At 34.4% G+C, this 19,257-nt stretch overlaps 3 protein-coding genes and 1 pseudogene across 7 annotated transcripts; 3 read left to right on the top strand and 1 right to left on the bottom strand.

The window, feature by feature from the left end:
* Nucleotides 1-23: 23 nt before the first annotated feature.
* On the top strand, nt 24-3,420 carry LOC104731386 (sphingosine kinase 1). Of its 2 annotated transcripts, none has more exons than XM_010450744.2 (10): nt 24-783; nt 869-991; nt 1,073-1,173; nt 1,433-1,505; nt 1,690-1,776; nt 1,873-1,950; nt 2,059-2,129; nt 2,322-2,585; nt 2,720-2,842; nt 2,968-3,420. In XM_010450744.2, exons 1-10 carry the CDS (start codon nt 453-455, stop codon nt 3,157-3,159), a joined length of 1,443 nt encoding a protein of 480 aa, XP_010449046.1. In that variant the 5' UTR covers nt 24-452; the 3' UTR covers nt 3,160-3,420. The 2 variants fall into 2 exon arrangements, with proteins under 2 accessions (XP_010449046.1, XP_010449047.1); XM_010450745.2 differs by having other exon boundaries at nt 390-783; nt 1,430-1,505.
* Nucleotides 3,421-4,992: 1,572 nt separating this feature from the next.
* Nucleotides 4,993-11,051, top strand: LOC104731384 (B3 domain-containing transcription factor VAL3-like). Of its 2 annotated transcripts, none has more exons than XM_087479735.1 (11): nt 4,993-5,404; nt 6,461-6,542; nt 6,658-6,756; nt 6,970-7,607; nt 7,921-8,017; nt 8,235-8,409; nt 8,647-8,726; nt 9,256-9,303; nt 9,402-9,662; nt 10,041-10,078; nt 10,249-11,051. In XM_087479735.1, the coding sequence occupies exons 1-11, from the start codon at nt 5,271-5,273 to the stop codon at nt 10,820-10,822; spliced, it is 2,226 nt and encodes a 741-aa protein (XP_087335861.1). In that variant the 5' UTR covers nt 4,993-5,270; the 3' UTR covers nt 10,823-11,051. The 2 variants fall into 2 exon arrangements, with proteins under 2 accessions (XP_087335861.1, XP_087335860.1); XM_087479734.1 differs by having other exon boundaries at nt 5,030-5,404; nt 10,255-11,051.
* A 59-nt stretch (nt 11,052-11,110) lies between these two features.
* Nucleotides 11,111-13,086, bottom strand: LOC104731383 (vacuolar protein sorting-associated protein 28 homolog 1). Of its 2 annotated transcripts, none has more exons than XM_010450737.3 (3): nt 12,900-13,086; nt 12,502-12,701; nt 11,111-12,099 (listed from the first exon to the last, which is right to left on the bottom strand). In XM_010450737.3, the coding sequence occupies exon 3, from the start codon at nt 11,988-11,990 to the stop codon at nt 11,361-11,363; it is 630 nt and encodes a 209-aa protein (XP_010449039.2). In that variant the 5' UTR covers nt 11,991-12,099; nt 12,502-12,701; nt 12,900-13,086; the 3' UTR covers nt 11,111-11,360. The 2 variants fall into 2 exon arrangements, with proteins under 2 accessions (XP_010449039.2, XP_010449038.2); XM_010450736.3 differs by having other exon boundaries at nt 12,502-12,707; nt 12,900-13,075.
* A 3,378-nt stretch (nt 13,087-16,464) lies between these two features.
* On the top strand, nt 16,465-18,146 carry LOC104731382 (aspartic proteinase CDR1 pseudogene; annotated as a pseudogene). The gene has a single exon (XR_015574266.1). The product of XR_015574266.1 is annotated as an aspartic proteinase CDR1 pseudogene (transcript).
* The last annotated feature ends 1,111 nt before the right edge of the window (nt 18,147-19,257 follow it).

Below are 19,257 nucleotides of genomic sequence, written 5' to 3'. Positions count from 1 at the left end.
AGTTGTTTGTGATTTTATGTTAGATCTTGAAGTGTAAACTTGGTATTAACCAGAGGGAGCTAGAACTTGATTTTGAAGGTAATGTTAAATTTTAACCATTGATCATTGAAACTGTCAAATGTTATTTACTATAAACCCTCACAGTTTGAATAATTTCACTTCTTGTTTAGAAAGTAGAGAGAGTCTTAACAAGCGTCAATTTCTAGAACTTATAAAACGCTGCCGTTTTGTGAGTCTAGCCATCCTTTTTGATTTTTCTCTCTAGCCTACAATAATTCGACACGTAATAACTACTAGAAAGAGTATTGCCACGTCATCTCATCCACTCGCCAGCCTAAGCGCGTGAAGTTTATTTCCCACATGATCGGAAAAGTCTAACCAGAGAGATTAGCTTCGACGTCAATTTTTAAATCTTAGCTCTCACCAACAGCGAAACTCCTCTCTCTTTTCTTATGGATCGTCAGCCGGAGAACGATCCTCCGGCGATAATCTCCTACCGAGTTCTGGTAAATGGTGTTGTGACACCGTTAACTTTGACTGCTGACGGAGAGCTACGGTGGACGGAATCTGGGCGGCGGAAATCGACTGCGAAGAAAGGTATCCTGAGTTTCGTCGTGGAAGGTAACAAGGTAAGAGTAAAAACCTTGGTAGAGAGAGGGGGAGGGATCTGCTGCGGAGGAAATGCTGGTGATTACGCGAGGAAGGACTTTGGTTTCGAGCCTCTCTCTGACGAATCTAGAAAGCTTTGGTGCGATAAGCTCCATCAACACCTCGACTCTCTCGGTTAGTTCAATTCTCGCAAACTTCTGTATCACCGGAGCTTAAATCGAAATCTATATATGGAAATGCTAAATTGATAATTCCTCAGGTCGGCCGAAGAAGCTGTTTGTATTTGTGAACCCGTTTGGCGGGAACAAATCGGCGAGGAAGATATTTGTAGAGGAAGTGAAACCATTGTTTGAAGATGCTAATATTCAACTTGAGATTCAAGGTTGTGTGAATTTCTATTTTGTTTCTTCCTGATGTCAAGAACTCTTGTCTGAGAAATTAATTTTATGATGAATTGTTTCAGAAACAAAGTATCAGTTGCATGCTAAGGAAATTGTTAGGTCCATGGATGTATCAAAATACGATGGTATTGTTTGTGTTAGCGGTGACGGTGTCCTTGTTGAGGTAAGTAGGATGCTTTTCTGTTTTGGTCAATTTGGTTGTAAGTGATGATGAGTGTCTTTTGTGCTATTATGATTCAAACTAAAGGAATTTATAAATCATGTGTATGAAGTTACGGGAATAGCATATTGTTTTTGGAAGTATCTGTTAAAAGAAAGCAATCTCTGAATTATATGTTTACTGTTTTGCTTAGATTTGACTCTAGGATTAGACAATTATTTTGTTGTTGGTGATTCTTACGATTGGTTCCTTAATTTAGTAGGTTGTAAATGGACTGCTCGAAAGAGCAGACTGGAGAACTGCCTTACAACTGCCTATTGGGATGGTCCCTGCAGGTTCGTTCTGCTTCATGCTTCTCTTGTCTTGTGTGTTCCATGTGAAAGATAAGATGTAAAGGTTATCCTTCAGTAAGATAGAATTTTGCCGCTTATTGTATCAAATTGATATCTTGTGTATGAGAAACTTGAGCTTAACTTTTTACTTTCTAATTCTTCATTGCACTACAATTCTTTATGGCAGGAAGTGGTAATGGCATGATTAAATCATTGTTGGAACCGGTAGGGCTTCCTTGTAGTGCAACAAGTGCTACTATTTCGATTATCCGAGGTCCTGCTCCATACCTTACGGTTACTCAATCAATTCGAAAATATATTGACTTTCCCACTTAATGAACTTACTGTCTCACTATTTCTGTATTAGCAGGTAGTACACGTTCTCTAGATGTAGCAACCATCTCACAAGGGACAACCAAATTCTTCAGTGTCTTGATGCTTGCTTGGGGTATGTGTATTACTCTAGAATTTAGAAATTAATTTGCAGATGCAAGTAGTGGCTGTACTTACTGAATTCTTCTGTTCCTTGTATTGAGATAATTTTACTTTATTTCAGGTTTAGTGGCTGATATTGACATCGAGTCAGAAAAGTTCAGATGGATGGGTAGCGCTCGCTTTGATGTCTATGTATGTTTAGTTGAACTTTTGAAATTTTCCTATAATGCAAGTTTTAAGCATGCGTTTCTATTCAAAGCTGTCCATTAAGTTGCTAGTCGGTATTGAACAAAAATAAGTGATTGTATGATTCTAACTGGATGTTGTCTTATTCAACTAAAGGGATCTTGTGTTCTCTCTCTCTTCTACGGCTTGTATTTGCAGGGTCTTCAGAGAATAATATGCTTAAGACAATACAATGGGCGAATTCTATTTGTGCCGGCTCCTGGGTTTGAAAGCTATGGGAAACCAGTCATTTGCAATGTAGATAAAGAGTCATATGTTGGTGATAAGGCACTGGGATACCAAGGACCTGATACTAAACTTGAAGATCTGGATTGGAGAGAAATGAAAGGCCCATTTGTTTCAGTATGGCTTCATAATGTTCCCTGGGGTGCTGAGAACACTTTGGCTGCTCCTGATGCAAAGGTCAGTTACAGAATTGATAACATTTTTAAACCAGGAAAACACCATTTTTGGATCTTCTTTTGAAGATGTCATAGGGTTGTTTACTTGCAAACAAACCGTGAATGCTTCTTACATATACATTCTGATTTTAACAGTTTTCTGATGGGTTCCTGGATTTGATTGTCATGAAAGACTGCCCTAAGCTTGCCTTGCTATCACTGATGACAAAGTTGAATGATGGAACACATGTTCAATCACCATATGCGTCATATCTGAAGGTTTGTCATCTGAACCGATATTTATAGTGGTGTTCTTCCAGTTGATGGCTTCGATGTATCTGTGCATGAATCTGGATTTTATGATTGACTAAAAAGCTTACACGGTGTTTTTTACTGTTGAAAAGGTGAAGGCATTCGTGCTGGAGCCAGGCGCACGCATAGACGACCCAGACAAGGAAGGAATCATAGATTCAGACGGAGAGGTATTGGCAAGAGGAAAGAGATCATACAAATGTGATCAGAAGGCTTTGATGTCTTACGACAAGCTTCAAATAAGTGTTGATCAAGGTTTAGCAACTCTCTACTCTCCTGAGTAGTTCTGACACGAGATGAGAGGAAGACACAATTCAAAAGTTGATGTTCCTTTGTGGCTATAATATTGATTTGATGGACATGTACAGCTATTACAGTACACATCAAATGAGAAGCAAAGGGGAGTGATTCGAGTCTACTTATAAAATTCCATGGAGTGTATTGTTTTCAACTTTCAAGTGTAAACTTTGTGTATTATTGTATTTTTGCCGAATAAAGATACTGATCATCAAACCATATAATAAAATACTAAGATTATTCTTTTACTTTTTTAGCCAAAAAGTTATAGATTTTATTCATTAGTGTAATCTACATTTTAGTCAAGCTATTTTTGTCCAAAAAAAAATAAAAATAGTCAAGCTTTAAGTTATAGATTTTATGACTAGTCATGTTTAGTCATAGATTTTATAACATATAAAACTAATCCATATATAAAAGAATCATACTAACAACAAACAAGTGATTTTTAATTTGTAAAAGAGTACTCCTAAAAGCCTATATAGCTTTGTGACAAATAAAATATGAAGAATATAAGTTTTGTCAACTAGCATATGAGTAAAAAAAAAAACTGATGCGACACATGGTATGAATGATCAAATGATATAATAATGTTCCTGGGAATTTAATTTGGACCTACCAATACTAATGATGACTTGGCGTATACTTTGATATTAAAAAATCATAGAAAAAGTGGAAATAAATATGAGAAAAGTGATTAGGAGAGAGAGAGATAATAAAAGCTTTCTTTTTCGTTAAAACCTCAAAAGAGAGAGAATTGCTTTTGGTGTTGTTGGTATTAGCTGATGAGGCAATACTATAGCTGTCAATTGGACGGGCCGCCCATGGACATGTCCATGTCCATATACATATGGGCGGACCATGGTCGGACCAAAAAATAAATGGTCTATTTGGGCATTTGACCATTTTTGTCCATAAACTATATGGGCTTAACCAGATGGACAATGGGCATGCCTAACTAACAAAATTAACATGTTTTAATTTTTTATTTTTATGAAAAATTCTTTTTACAACTAAATAATTTTAAATTATTATATTTTACATTTATAAATTTTTATTTTCATTAAACACATTTATAATTTTTTATTTTTATGAAACAGACAAATTATTGTATTGGCGGAAAAATAATTTTACGGTTTTGCCGGGAAAACACAATTTTACGGATTTGACGAAAAAACATACTTTTACGATTTTGGTGGGAAAACGCAGTTTTACGGTTTTGGCGGGAAAACATAATTTACGGTTTTGGCGGGAAAACACAATTTTACGGTTTTGGCGGGAAACATAATTTTACGATTTTGGCGGAAAAACATAATTTTACGGTTTTGGTGGGAAAACGCAATTTTACGGTTTTGGCGGGAAAACGCAATTTTACGATTTTGGCGGGAAAACGCAATTTTAAGGTTTTGGCGGAAAAACATAATTTACGGTTTTGGCGGGAAACATAATTATACGGTTTTGGCGAGAAAACATAATTTTACGGTTTTGGCGGGAAAACGCAATTTTACGGTTTTGACGAAAAATAAGGATTCTCTAGCAATTTTATAAGAGAAATAACAAAAAGAAATCAGGTTTTATAAAAGAAACAACAAAATTAAATTCAGATTTTATAAAAGAAAATAACAAAAATAAAACTCAAATTTTATAAGTGAATAACAACATAAATAAATTCAGATTTTATAAAAGAAAATAACAACAACAAAACTCAGATTTTATAAATGAATAACAACAAAAATAAATTCAGATTTTATAAAAAATAATAACAAAAATAAAACTCAAATTTTATAAATAAATAACAATAGAAAAAAATTGGGCTGTCCATGGTCATGACCATCTGGAAATGGTCTTAATGGGCATGGACACTTTTTGGACCATTGTCCATTTGGTCATGACCATCTTCCGCCCATATAAAATACTGTCCAAGCGGACACGCCCATTGGTCGCTGGACGGACCATTTGACAGTTCTAGGCAATACCCACCCAGCACTAGCAGCAGCCAAAGCACCACCACCACTTCACTTTGCTTTCACCATTTTTTTTTTTTGTTCTCTCCATCAATTTCAGTCGGGTACGCTTTTCTAGGGTGTTTTTTTTTTTAATGCTCTCGTCTTCCTCCATGTCATCCTCTCGATTTTGCTTCAACCACGAATGTTCCGAGTTCAAGCTCCAACATTGTCGACCTGGTTGGCGTCTCCGTACTGGCGATTTCGTCGACCTCTGTGATCGTTGCGCGTAATCATCCCTTTTCCTTTACTTTAACGCTTTTTTCCATTTTTATGAGTGATCAGTTCGTGTTTATGGTGTGTGTGTGTGTGTGCTTGTTTTCGATCTTGAAACTCAGTGAATACGTTTAGTTAAATTTTTGGTTTTTTTTTTTTCTTTTTCTTTTGTGTAATTTGTGTTTGTGGTATCATGTGGGTGACAAATTTTGAAACGAGAATTTCTGAGTTTTGTTTTTTGTTTTTTATGGTTTGGGTTTGGACTTTGGAGTATAGTGTCCGCTTGTGTTTGACTAGAATCCGAGAGATTAGGAGCCACTCTTCTAACGCTGTCCATTAACTAGTGATTGGGGTATAGAATTTTAAGCATTTTGATGGATGTGAGGGGGGGGACCAATGAGTTTTTCATGTAGCATCATCAATGTTGTGTACCAAATAGAGAGTCTAGAGGTTCAAGTTCAGTGACACGACACAGAGATTGACCAAGTAAAACTAGAGGACACAAAAATATTTAAACAATAGGAAGCTACATTGCGTTCTGATCCACCTTGATTGGAGAATTTGTCCACTAGTGGGGTTTCAAAGTTGGCGTTATAACGAGTACTTCTCGAAACTATAAAAATTGGGTAAAGCAATGGTTTTTATGTAAGCACAAGGTCATTTTCATAGTTGTGTTCTGTATTTGATTGGAAAACATTTAGCAGTTCGATGATATTGGTGACTCTTCAATCATTTTCATCTCTGTATGTAGCTTGTTTCGTAGAAAAGATGTGTGTTTGATAAATGATAACCATGCGAATTTTTTATTCCTATAACTATGAATGCCTGTATATTTTCCAGAGCCTTATATTTTTGGTGTATAATGTAAGCTTCATCAGAGCTGAAAAACAATAGTTTAAAGTTTGCAAGTTCGACTTGCATTGTGCATTAACCGATGCAAAGAGTGTGGTTTTCTTTTTGTGATTTTAGTACACTGCAGACGCAATTCTTTTACCTGCTCCCTGCATCAATTTCATTAGCTCGTTACTGTATTTCCATTTTGCATATGATGATTCTGTTCTGCTTCCAGCTCTGTTTACGAGCAAGGAAAGTTTTGTGACGTATTTCACCTAAAGGCTTCCGGGTGGAGGTGTTGTGAGTCATGTGGAAAGGTAAGTAATAAGTATATGATTTACTCGTTAAAACTTTTCAAGTCTCCTTGGCATCACAAAAATCATAGTCGGGGTTTCCATATACGAAGTATCTCACTAATAGCATTCCATGCAGCGAGTTCATTGTGGTTGTATTGTTTCTGCATCTGCTTACATGTTACTGGATGCTGGAGGAATTGATTGTTTGGCTTGCGCAAGAAAAAAAGTTGCTTTGGTGAGGGACGATTTCGCTTTTTATTTCCTAATCACAGTATTCCATCCATTCGTTTTCCTCAAAGGGATGATGTTACCTGAATCAATGACTTTCAGTGATTATATATCTTGAGCTAGCAAACAAACTCCAACTGTACAAAGATCCTTCTCAAGTTGAATATCTATTTTGATCTCTAATCTGTGTTCTATAACAGTCTTTATTCACGTGTTTCAGGGACCCAATTTTTCGCCATCACCATCCTTTCTTTTCCAATCTCCAATTTCTGAGAGATTCAAGGACTTGTCGATCAACTGGAGTTCTTCAACTAGGTCAAATCAGATGAGCTTCCAGCCTCCTAGTTGCTCAGGTCCTTCATTTCTGCAGTTTGATTTGCGTAATCGTGGAGATAATAATGAATTTAGTCAACTTACTTCTAAAGAGAGGGCCACTGCATGTTCCATGGAGAGAAAAAGGGGACTAAATAACATGATAGGGAAATTAGTGAGTGAAAACTCAAAAAATTATGAAGTATCTCCTTTTCCAAATGGAACAAATGTCAATGTCTATCACCCACTGATCTCACTAAAGGAGGGTTCATGTGGGACACAGCTTGCGTTTCCTGTGCCAATTACAACACCAATTGAGAGAACTGGTCACTCTAGACTAGGTGGAAGTCATTTATGGCATACAGCTAATTGTTCTCCACTAAGTCGCTTACACAATGACTTGAATGGCGGAGCAGACTCGCCATTCGAATGCAAGAGTCGTAATGTGAGGACTCATTTTGATACACCAGGAACATATCAGGCGGTTCCACAATATTGGCCCAAGGTTTCATATATAAACCAAGTTCTGCAGAATCAATCAAAAGAGTATCCTTCTTGTCTCATAGATACTGCATTGGATAATAATGTTGTATGTTCACCATAAGCATATGAATCGTGCTTTTCTTTTTCATTCTTTAGTATTCTATTAATCTTGCTCGTTGTTTGTCTTTCTAGCTTTTAATTTGAATAAGTTTATACTAGGTTGTAGAATAGGGGGTGGATGTAAGCCTTAAAGATGAATGGTTTTAGAGATAGGTTATTACTTTTCTGTTTGGATATTTCGCTGCTCAGGCTCATGACATGTAAAACTAAAAAATGATGGTTGCTTTAAGTTATCAGAACCTTAACAATGTGCAAGATCTGAATCCATTGTCACTCATCTCTTTGAGAAGATACTAAGTGCAAGTGATACTGGAAGAGTTGGGCGGATGGTGCTGCCAAAGAAATGTGCAGAGGTAAAATACTGTTTGCTTATGCAAGTATGGAATCTTCTTTTCTTATTTATATGGTTGGTTCATGTGGAAAGAATTTAGAATTTGGCTATCTGGTGCTTATAGCAAATACTTCACTGCTTTTGTATCATGAAAATAGTAATCATAGCATCTGTAAACTTTACAGTCGTCTAATATCAAGTATAAGATGCCAAATGAACAAAGCATTGCTATATAACAGGCTTTCTTGCCCCAAATTTCCGACCCCGAGGGTGTGCCTCTCAAAATACTGGACCCAGTGGGTAAAGAATGGATATTTCGTTTTCGCTTTTGGGCCACCAACAAGAGCAGAATTTATGTTCTAGAGGGTGTAGGTCCATGCATACAGAGCCTGCGGTTGCAGACTGGTGATACAGGTATATCGTTCGTAATATAGTAATTTGGTTTACCATGTAGCTCATGCTTAAATATGTTTTATGTAGTATAATTTACTGTTCACAATTCCATCGGTTTAATGAGGAAGCAATTCTTTTTCCTCTCTGAATTACTATTTTAGTTGATAACTTTTGTCAAGCATATTACACTTATTCTGAGTTAATAATTCTTTTTTCTAGAGCTTATGCTTGGGAACTGATTTCCATTTTTTTTTATAGTCATATTCAATCGATTAGATCCAGAAAGGAAGTTAATGTTGGGATTCAGAAAGGCTTCCGTTGCTCAATCATCTGATCAGGTTACTTTCTAAATTAACTAGATAGCTTTTGGTAGTAAGTACTTTTGGTTCACTATTGTTACAATCTTAATTTACTAGTCAAGTAACGGCTAGTTTTAAGAAGCTTTCCTAAATGTCAGCTGCACTTTAGAATATAGTCAACGTTGCAAATGCATTGTTTACTTCTCTAGAAATTTTTCAGTCTGTGTGAAGAGATTCAGTAGGTTGGAGAAAATTCTCAAGTATGCGTTCGAAAATGGTTTCTTTTATCACTTTTTTTCTGTCTCATGACTTGGATTAGTTTTCAAAGTTCTGGGAAGTCATGTTTATTCCGCCATGTAAATTGGTTACAAGATATGCTCTTTGTGGACAGATAAAATGGATAAGTAATGAGTAAGTGTGCTTCTACATGGATCTATGTTAGAAGTAGACTTTGTGCTGTTGCGAATGGGCTTGTCTCTAGCAGAATTTCTTAGCTGTAGAAACTCATAACTGATGCAAATACTAGAAATCCTGGATATCTTGTTATTCATCAAATGTGTCTTTGCAGGAAACTGACTCAACGAATAACAATCGTGACACTTGCACAAACAGAGATGTAAGCAATTAAAATCCTATCTGACACCTTTTCATGACAAGTTAGCTTTTGTAACAAAACATAGTAGTGTTATATCTCTTCTCCATTTCCATTGGCAGGCTGAACCAGCTGATATTCATTCACTGTCTAAAGTTAAGAAGTCCGCCTATATAACTAAAGATACCTCAGGGGTAGAAATTTCCTCCAGTAAGAAGAAAAGTAGCATGATGATTACAAGAGGTAAACGTCGAAAAGTTGAAAAGGGAGACCACATCGAGCTGAAGCTAACGTGGGAAGAAGCTCAAGGATTCCTCCTGCCTCCTCCCAACTTCACTCCATCTAAAGTTGTGATAGAGGGTTCTGAGTTCGAGGAGTATGAGGTACATCCAGATGTTCTTGATTTACTTATTTGCATATGAGGTCTATGCCGCTTAAGAATATTACTTCTCTTTCAGTTTCCTTATGGTTTGGCTGTAGTTTCTATTGTTCTTCTGGAAGACAAGAATATTTCATGATATAGAAACCTGTTGCTGTTGTTCATATATTCACCAGATAAGGTTTAGAAATGTTCATCTCAAGCTTATAAAAAACATAATTGGTGTAGACTGCTCTTACCTGCACAGTTGATTAGTCTTCTACCATAATCAACCATGTTTTTCTTTTTCTTTTTGTTGTGTTTTCAAATCCTTTGTTACTTGTTTTGGAACATATTAATTCACTGAGTTATATCTTTTGTAATATTTCTGGTGTCAAAATAGGATGCTCCAATCATCGGGAAGCCTATCGATGATACAGGGTAAATTACACATCTTTGCTTTATTAGCTTTCCTCTTTACTTTTTTTGAAATGGTAAATCGTATCTTAAATGATGTCAGGAGAATCGAATTAGGGTACTGGTTCTATTCATGGTCAGAAAGTGTTGCCAAATGTTGAAAGCTCATTGATTTTCTTCTGAATTTTGTCTAGTTTTAGATCAACATGCACTCCAGATCAAGAACCTGTAGCTGAACAGCAGGATGAGGAAACCATGGAAGATGTTGAAGGACTCTTGATGTCACCTAAAACAACCAAAAAGCACCCCCGACATAGAAATGACTGTACTTGTATCGTTTGCATACAATCCCCAAGTGGGGCAGGTACTAAACACGACCGATGCTGTTCTTGTGCGGTCTGTGAAGCTGGAAAACGCCGTAGGCGTTCTCTGTTGTTACGGAGGGAAAAGAAGCAGATGGGGAAAGAAGACAATGCACACATGGAGCTCGAGCAACCAAACTCTGATAATGAAATTCGCCAATCTGCTAACAACAGTGAGAACCATGAGGGTCTTGCTTCGCCTTTGAAAGGCCAATTGGATTTGAACTTCAAACCAGAGAAAGACGGAGAATCTCTGCCTGGTTCTAACAAAACTACCAAGAAAAAGACTCTGCATCATGATGACACAGTAAAGTCTAGCTTCAAGTCACCAAGCTCATCAACTGCTCATAGCCAAATTAACAAAGAAGAAGAAGAAACTGCAGACACCACCACAAGCTCCATATAGATTTTGCAGACTCCTATTGCTGCAAGGTGAATACTGAATATTTTGGGAAAGTATATTTTTTTAACACCACAGGCATTGCGCATTTTGTAGATAAAATGGGCAGTTAATATCCTTACTGATGAAAGCTCATTACTTTTCTGACTCACATCTAATGACAATGGGTAAAATTATAATCCCTTCAGGTTTCCTATAATTGGTTTATGTTAACATACTTCTCAGTTCTCTGTAACGTGCAAATTGTCATAAAACAAATTCCTGGTTATAAACCAACCTAACAACATAAAGCCATGAGTAAAAACAATGTAGACCTTAGTTTTTCATACATTACATTTCAATAAAAATTATCAATTTTCGGGATTGACATGATCTTCACAAAACAAAAGGAAAGGCATTGCTTTGTCTACAAACATTCATCTCCCGAATGTAGCAGATTGTCTTAAAACAAAAATCATTGTCCTAAAGCCATCATTGTAAACTACATCAAGCCAAGTTATACAAAATAAACCGAAACACACATCAGTCTCTAGTGGCACATCGGTTAATTCCCAGCGTTAGGCAAAGCAGCCATAAACGAGTTATAGGACGACTCGAGGTCAAAGTGAAGTTGCCTAGCTTGCTGCTCCGTGAGTTCATCTGAAGCTCCCATCTTAGACAGCCTCAAAAGCCATTCCTTCATCTTTATCTTCCCCTCAAAATCCGGTGGCAAAATACTTAGTTTATTCAGAGAAGCAGAGAGATCAGACAACAACGGATACACCTGATCAACAGCAACCATGTTGAGTTTCAGAGAATCCATGGAAGTGATGAAGTTCTGAACACACTCAGCAACAACAGAAGCAGAGCTTGACGTAGAAGCCGAAGCAGCAGCTCGATGCTCCACAGTAGCTGGTACACCAGAAGTCACAAGGCGGTAAACTGCAGCTGAGCAATCCATCTTGTATGTCTCTGCAAATCTTTCAATATTCGGTACCATGTCTCTGAGCGTTGCAGATAGTGTCTTGAAGTGAACAATGAGTTTCTGGCACTCGGTTTCATATTCGGATGGAGAGATCAGATCACGGATATAAGCCTTCTCAAGCTTCTCAGTAGCTTTGATGATAGCATAAAGCTCAGCGAAATTCTCGTACATTTCTCTCTCGCGCTTATCGTTCCATAATTTGACCTCCATCTTTCAGAAACTAAGAGCTTTAGACTTGATGAGCTTTTCAGTACAGATATGGAACTATGGAGAAGAGAATGGGCCACGCGCAAGGAAGAAAAAGCAAAAAAGCTTCCTTCTGTTATCAAAACAGTAACTCAAGAGTTAACAAATCACAGTAAGAAGATTCACATCTAACTAACCAAAAAACAAAACGGAGAAATGCAGGTAGCAATCATAGGATCATATCAAAATTACTACACCAAGCTTCATAGATCTTGTAAATCGAAAAAAAGGGAAAATGGTAAAGCTTGAGAAACGAATCATTCAGCCAAAAGACTCAAGAACCAGAAGACATTGAAGAGACCCAAGAGAGCAGATGATATGCAATCATGATCATAATCACCCAAAGCAAGAAATGGAGAAAACCCAATGTATCTTTACCCTAAATCATTCTAACCCAACACTCAAAATCCCAAATTTATTCATCTGCTGAAACAAAAGCCACAATTTATATATATATAGAGAGAGAGATACTCACAAGGAAGCAAGTAGGAGGATCTGGATGGTCGAGCTACTTCTCCGGATTAGAGGAGAAAGATATGGAGATTGGAGAGAGAGAGAGAGATGAGATTGGAGATTGGAGATTGCGTGTGCTAACACGGCTCCTTTATGATGAATTGATGACGAAAGCTTCACGCGGTATGAAACTAAACAACACGAGGGGCAAGGCAACGAACTCTGTCACTGGATCAACAAATCAATCACCATCGATTCTCGCGAACAAATCAATTTTAAATAAAAAACGGAACTTTCGAATTAAAAATTTAAACTTTATCGAATTTTATAACTTGATTTAGAAAAACTCAATTAAACCCTAAATCCAAAATTAAATCTCAAGAATTGTATAAAAAGAGTTGAAATTTACAAAAAGCTGACCTGAGAGGAGTTGACAAATAAAAGGTTTTCACTTTTTCAGAGAAAATCGCTAGAGCAGAGAGCCACCATTAATGGGTATCTCTATCTCCCTGTTTATATGGTATCGAGACGTATTTGATCAGAGAGACGACAAGTTATGTTTGTTGTTTGTTGAGTCCTTTCGCACGCCTTTTCCCGTATTTTACGTGCGGTTTATTTATTTTTACCTCCTTTTTATTTTTACTAGTTCTTAGCATTCAGTTAACCGTTCGATTTCGGTTAGTTCGGATCTGGTAATATAATAACCATTTGGTTATCCTAGTAATTTTGGTTCGGATTGGTTCGGTTTGGATATTTGAATATATAACCGTAACTAATCAAAATTTTATCGAATTCGGTTTGGTTCGGGGTTTTACCCCAAATATCAAAAATTAACCGAATTAACCTGAAAAATACAAATATATATATATATATATATTCTATAAAAAAATTAGAATGTGATTCTGTTTTGCAAAAGAATAATTTAATTTGAGAAATATATCTAAAAACATTTGGATATGTTGATTATTTAAAATTTTCTTTTTCCTTTTGAATCTAAAAGATAATTAATATTTTTGTGTTTATAATTACAGTTTTAGGTATTAGATCTGCTTGCACAAAAAAATGGTATTAGATCTATTATTTTTGGGTATCTTCTAGGTTTTGGATATTATCGGTTTTGTTTTGGTTAGTTTGGATAGAAGAATTTACTAACCATTCGATTATTTTATAAACTTCGATTTGGATATGGTTCGAATGTTATTCGGTTTGGTTCCGTCAGTTATTTAGTTAGCTGTTTTTTTTGTCTAGGCTGAGATTCCACGGCGCCAGAGCCGGCCCAAAGGCCAAGCTCATAAAGCATGAGCTTGTGGCCTTATTTTATGCTGTGTATTTTATATACAATTTTCGGTCTTGTTTTCCAAAAAATGTGTTTAGTCTAGTGGCATTTGTCTATGTTAGTTGGAATGAGTGCATGGGTTTGAGTCTTACTATTAGCAAAATAATCCTTTTATTTTAATTTGATTGTGGCCCACGGCGCACAAACGGGTTTGCATGTTAGACATCTTTATGATTAGGATCGTAATTCTGTAAATATTTAAGGGAAATTATTTTATGATGAAAATATATTATTTATTGATCATGCAAATTTGGTGGGATGTTTCAAATCACGAACCACTAGAGAAAGATTAAGTGTTATCGTTTAACATAGTAGCATGTAATAATTGTATAAACCCACAAATAAACTGTCATCGAATACAATAAGTGCTATTATGAAAATCGTGTTAATAAAAATATAACATGATATATTTTATATTTTATAAGTATTCTCATAATGTATACTGATATTTAAATTATTTACAAATGCTGATTTAGCTTCATTTTTCTTATAGTTTTAAAATTATATCCATTTTAAAAAATTAGAATTTAAATCTATTTTAAAAATTTAGAATATTAAACATAAATCTGTCTAAGTTAATTGTCTTTTTAAGATAACGTGTTTTATCTAGTAAATGGATATCTATACTTACATGCATTAAATTTCATAAAATTAAAATCATACGTTGTACATATATCGAGCTGAATGATTCATGAAAATTAGGAGATCATGAAATATCAAATACTCCCTCTGTATCAGAAATTCAGAATACATGATGTTTTAGGATTTTCACCAGGATTAAGAAAATAATTAATGATGTATTACTATTAATTACTTTTATTTATATTTTTTTAAACTCATTTACTCATACTTTTCGTACACTTGTCATTCAAATGCATGTCTATATTTAATTATTTATTATAAAGGTAAAAAACATTAATTAGTTATTTGATTTTAAGAATAAAAATGCATTAAATACACTAAAGAAATCATCTTTTGTGATAAAAGAAAAAATCCTAAAACATCAACCTTTATGATACAGAGGGAGTATCATAATATTAAAATTTACCCTTTTCAATTTTAATTAATCATCCTTAATGTTTAATTGAGTGGCAATTGCTGTAATATTAGCCAGGATTTTGGACATTCTTAATTTTGTACTTCTCTTTTAATAGTATTAAGATATATACTATAAAAAAAACTAGAATGTGATTCTATTTTGCAAAAGAATAATTCAATTTGAGAAATATATCTAACAACATTTGGATATGTTGATTATTTAAAGTATTTTCTTTTTCCTTTTGAATCTGAAAGATAATTAATATTTTTGTGTTTATAATTACAGTTTTAGGTATTAGATCTGCTTGCACAAAAAAATGGTATTAGATCTATTATTTTTGGGTATCTTCTAGGTTTTGGATATTATCGGTTTCGTTTTGGTTAGTTTGGATAGAAGAATTTACTAACCATTCGATTATATTATAAACTTCGATTTGGATACGATTCAAATGTTATTCGGTTTGGTTCCGTTAGTTATTTAGTTAGCTGTTTTTTTTTGTCTAGGGTGAGATTCCACGGCGCACGAACGGGTTTGCATGTTAGACATCTTTATAATTAGGATCGTAATTCTGTAAATATTTAAGGGAAATTATTTTATGTGAGATTTGATGAAAATATATTATTTATTGATCATGCAAATTTGGTGGGATGTTTCAAATCACGAACCATTAGAGAAAGATTAAGTGTTATCGTTTAACATATAGCATGTAATAATTATATAAATCCACAAAATAATCTGTCATCGAATACAATACGTGCTATTATGAAAATCGTGTTAATAAAATTATAATATGATATATTTTATATTTTATAAGTATTCTCATAATGTATACTGATATTTAAATTATTTACAAATGCTGATTTAGCTTCATTTTTCTTATAGTTTTAAATTTATATCCATTTTAAAAAATTAGAATTTATATCTTTTTTAAAAATTTAGAATATTAAACATAAATCTGTCTAAATTAATTGTCTTTTTAAGATAACGCGTTTTATCATCTAGTAAATGGATATCTATACTTACACGCATCAAATTTCATAAAATTAAAATCATACGTTGTACATATATCGAGCTGAATGATTCATAAAAATTAGGAGATCATGAAATATCAAATACTCCTTCTGTATCAGAAATTCAGAAATACATGATGTTTTAGGATTTTCACCAGGATTAAGAAAATAATTAATAATGTATTATTATTAATTACTTTTATTTTATATTTTTTTTAAACTCATTTACTTATACTTTTCTTACACTTGTCATTCAAATGCATATCTATATTTAATTATTTATTATAAAGGTAAAAAACATTAATTAGTTATTTGATTTTAAGAATAAAAATGCATTAAATATACTAAAAAAATCCTAGAACATCAACCTTTATGATACAGAGGGAATATCATAATATTAAAATTTTCAATTACATTCGCTGAATGCTTTAATAAAGAATCTGGATTCGAAGAAGAAGAAAATATATATTCAATAAATGTAGAAAATCTTCAGTTTTTGTTGTTTATTATTTGTCAGATTCTGTAAAACACAAATGATAAATCAATTTGAAGATAACATACTCAAAATTGTCAAAAAAAAAAAGATAACATACTTAAAACGTAAGAATCTCACTATTTATTACTATATAATTACGACCATCTCATTAACCTTATAAATATCAACTCATTATTTTGTCAGAAGTAAAAAAAAAGTAAAAACCTCACCATTCACTGAAACTACCAATCAAGAAAATGGCCTCCCTATTCTCTTCAGTTCTCTTGTCTCTTTGTTTACTCTGCTCACCTTTTCTCTCAAACGCTAACGCCAAACCAAAACTAAGCTTCACCACCGATCTGATCCATCGCGATTCTCCTAAATCGCCTTTCTATAACCCGACGGAAACCCCTTCCCAGCGGTTGAGAAACGCTATCCACCGATCTGTTAACCGTGTTTTTCATTTCACTGAGGATGCATCACTTAACTCACCACAAATTGAGATCACCTCAAATGGCGGTGAATATCTCATGAACGTATCCCTTGGGACACCTCCTTTTCCGATCATGGCCATCGCTGACACCGGAAGTGATCTCCTCTGGACGCAGTGCAAACCTTGTGATGATTGTTACACTCAAGACGATCCTCTCTTTGACCCTAACGCGTCGTCCACATACAAAGACGTTCCTTGCTCCTCAAGCCAGTGTAGTGCTCTTGAAAATCAAGCCTCCTGTTCCACAGATGGCAGCACTTGCTCTTACTCCATGTCTTACGGGGATCATTCATACACAAAGGGTAACCTTGCCGCAGACACCTTAACGTTAGGCTCCACCAATAACCGCCCCGTGCAGCTTAAGAATGTAATCATCGGCTGTGGTCACAACAACGCTGGAACGTTTAACGAAAAGGGCTCTGGAATCATCGGACTTGGTGGTGGTGCGGTTTCGCTCGTTACTCAACTCGGTGACTCGATCAACGGTAAATTCTCATACTGCTTGGTCCCTTTATCTTCTGAAACAGATAAAACGAGCAAGATCAACTTCGGAACCAATGCCGACGTCTCGGGAACCGGAGTTGTTTCAACTCCTTTGATCGCCAAGTCTCCAGAGACCTTCTATTACCTAACCCTAGAAGCCATTAGCGTGGGAAGCAAGAAAATTCCATTCCAAGGCTCAGTCTCAGACTCTGGAAGCGGCGAGGGAAACATCATTATCGATTCGGGCACAACTCTGACGTTGTTACCCACCGAATTTTACAAGGAGCTCGAGGATGCGGTTGCGTCCTCAATCGATGCTGAGAAGCAGAAGGATCCACAGGGAGTTTTAAGTCTGTGTTACAGCGCAACCTCTGATCTGAAAGTGCCAGTCATTACTATGCATTTTGATGGAGCAGATGTGAAGCTAGACTCCTCCAATATATTTGTACAAGTCTCGCAGGATTTGGTTTGCTTTGCCTTCCGCGCGAGCCCGAGCTTATCCATATACGGGAACTTGTCGCAAATGAACTTTCTTGTTGGTTACGACACCGTTTCTAAGAAGGTCTCATTTAAGCCAACGGATTGTGCAAAGATGTAGATGGTTGAGCTCAGCGTGCGGCTAGTTTCTTCTTTCAATTTTATGTTTTTAATTATAATAACGGCTGACTTTATTTTAGCCTTAAGTAGTTCTTTGATTTTGAATATATATTTTTTTAAATTCGCATGTAATAAAGGTCTCTGTTTAAGGGGCAATTGAACTCTCCACTTTTGGATTAAAAAAAAAACCTTTAAATGTGTTAATCAAGTCTGCTGCTGATGTTTGGTCTTTCTTTGATTTACTTTTTTAAAATTAGGAAACGATGTCGCCGGAAAATATTTCAAAACAAGTTAAATTAAATTTCAAATTTAAAATTATATATTATAAAATTATTTGAAAATATATGCTAAATAACAAAATGAAAAATTATCTCAAAAAAAGAAAATAATAAGTAGGGCTAAAACTTTATAAATGTTAAATATCTATAACCATGAGTTTAAAAAACACAACCATCAAAATAAAAACTTATAATAAAAAAAAATATCGGTGAAAAGACTCAACTCTAGTTAAAAAAATATTAAATGAAAAGTTATAATGAATCGAGGCAACTCTACCTATAATTTGTATGTATATAAGATATTGTATGAAAAATTATTGTAAAAAGTAATAAGCATCTTAATAGTTATTAATATTTATATTACTCATAAAAAATATTATGACGAAGTGATCCTAAGTGAGAATATCAAACAAACGATTATAATAAGTGAATGCAATTTCTGATAAAATAATTTTAAAAATAAAATAAATTTCATAAGTGAAAATTTATCAACTAATAATTATAATAAAATAGAAAATTTCTAAAAATAAAAGATGAAATAGTTAAATCTTAAAAAACACATGTTTTACCGAAAGTTATAATAAATAAACGCAACTGTACATTACATAACTAAAGTTGAATTTTTTTTATTACTATAATCATTTATAAAATCTTTAGTTAGATTATAGAATAATTTTGGATATTGAATATTAAAATTCATGTTATTTAGATTCAGCATGAAACAAAAAAATTTGTGTCATCGAATAATGATTCATTGATTTGTTAGTTATCTAAGAAGAAACATATATATAGTTCAAAAGACAAAAACATTTAGATAAACATAACTATTGGAACAAAAAATTGTAAATAAGATATGATAAAAAGACATAATTGTACAATGAACAAAAACAACCATCTATTTTCTTTTATATAACTGTACAATGAACATATACAACCGTTTAATAACAAAAATATACGACAAAAAAACGCAACTGTTACTGCTATTTATTCAGATTGTTTTTCTTATATAGACTTTTATTGTAAAGGACACAACTTTACAGTAAATAGACGCAACCATATGAATTTTT

This window comes from Camelina sativa, chromosome 12 (assembly GCF_030686135.1).
Source record: "Camelina sativa cultivar CO46 ecotype springtype chromosome 12, ASM3068613v1".
Lineage (NCBI taxonomy): Eukaryota > Viridiplantae > Streptophyta > Magnoliopsida > Brassicales > Brassicaceae > Camelina > Camelina sativa.
Note: the sequence above shows the minus strand (reverse complement) of the source record. Positions and strands in the feature narration are given on the sequence as shown.

Bases quoted from the DNA above. Each gene is read 5' to 3' on its own strand.
- LOC104731386 (XM_010450744.2), top strand. From the start codon at position 453: ATGGATCGTCAGCCGGAGAACGATCCTCCGGCGATAATCTCCTACCGA. The intron at 1,777-1,872 runs GTCCTGCTCCAT...CTGTATTAGCAG, and splicing joins TACTATTTCGATTATCCGAG to GTAGTACACGTTCTCTAGAT. The intron at 2,843-2,967 runs GTTTGTCATCTG...ACTGTTGAAAAG, and splicing joins CATATGCGTCATATCTGAAG to GTGAAGGCATTCGTGCTGGA.
- LOC104731384 (XM_087479735.1), top strand. From the start codon at position 5,271: ATGCTCTCGTCTTCCTCCATGTCATCCTCTCGATTTTGCTTCAACCAC. The intron at 8,018-8,234 runs GTAAAATACTGT...GCTATATAACAG, and splicing joins TGCCAAAGAAATGTGCAGAG to GCTTTCTTGCCCCAAATTTC. The intron at 8,727-9,255 runs GTTACTTTCTAA...GTGTCTTTGCAG, and splicing joins TTGCTCAATCATCTGATCAG to GAAACTGACTCAACGAATAA.
- LOC104731383 (XM_010450737.3), bottom strand. From the start codon at position 11,990: ATGGAGGTCAAATTATGGAACGATAAGCGCGAGAGAGAAATGTACGAG.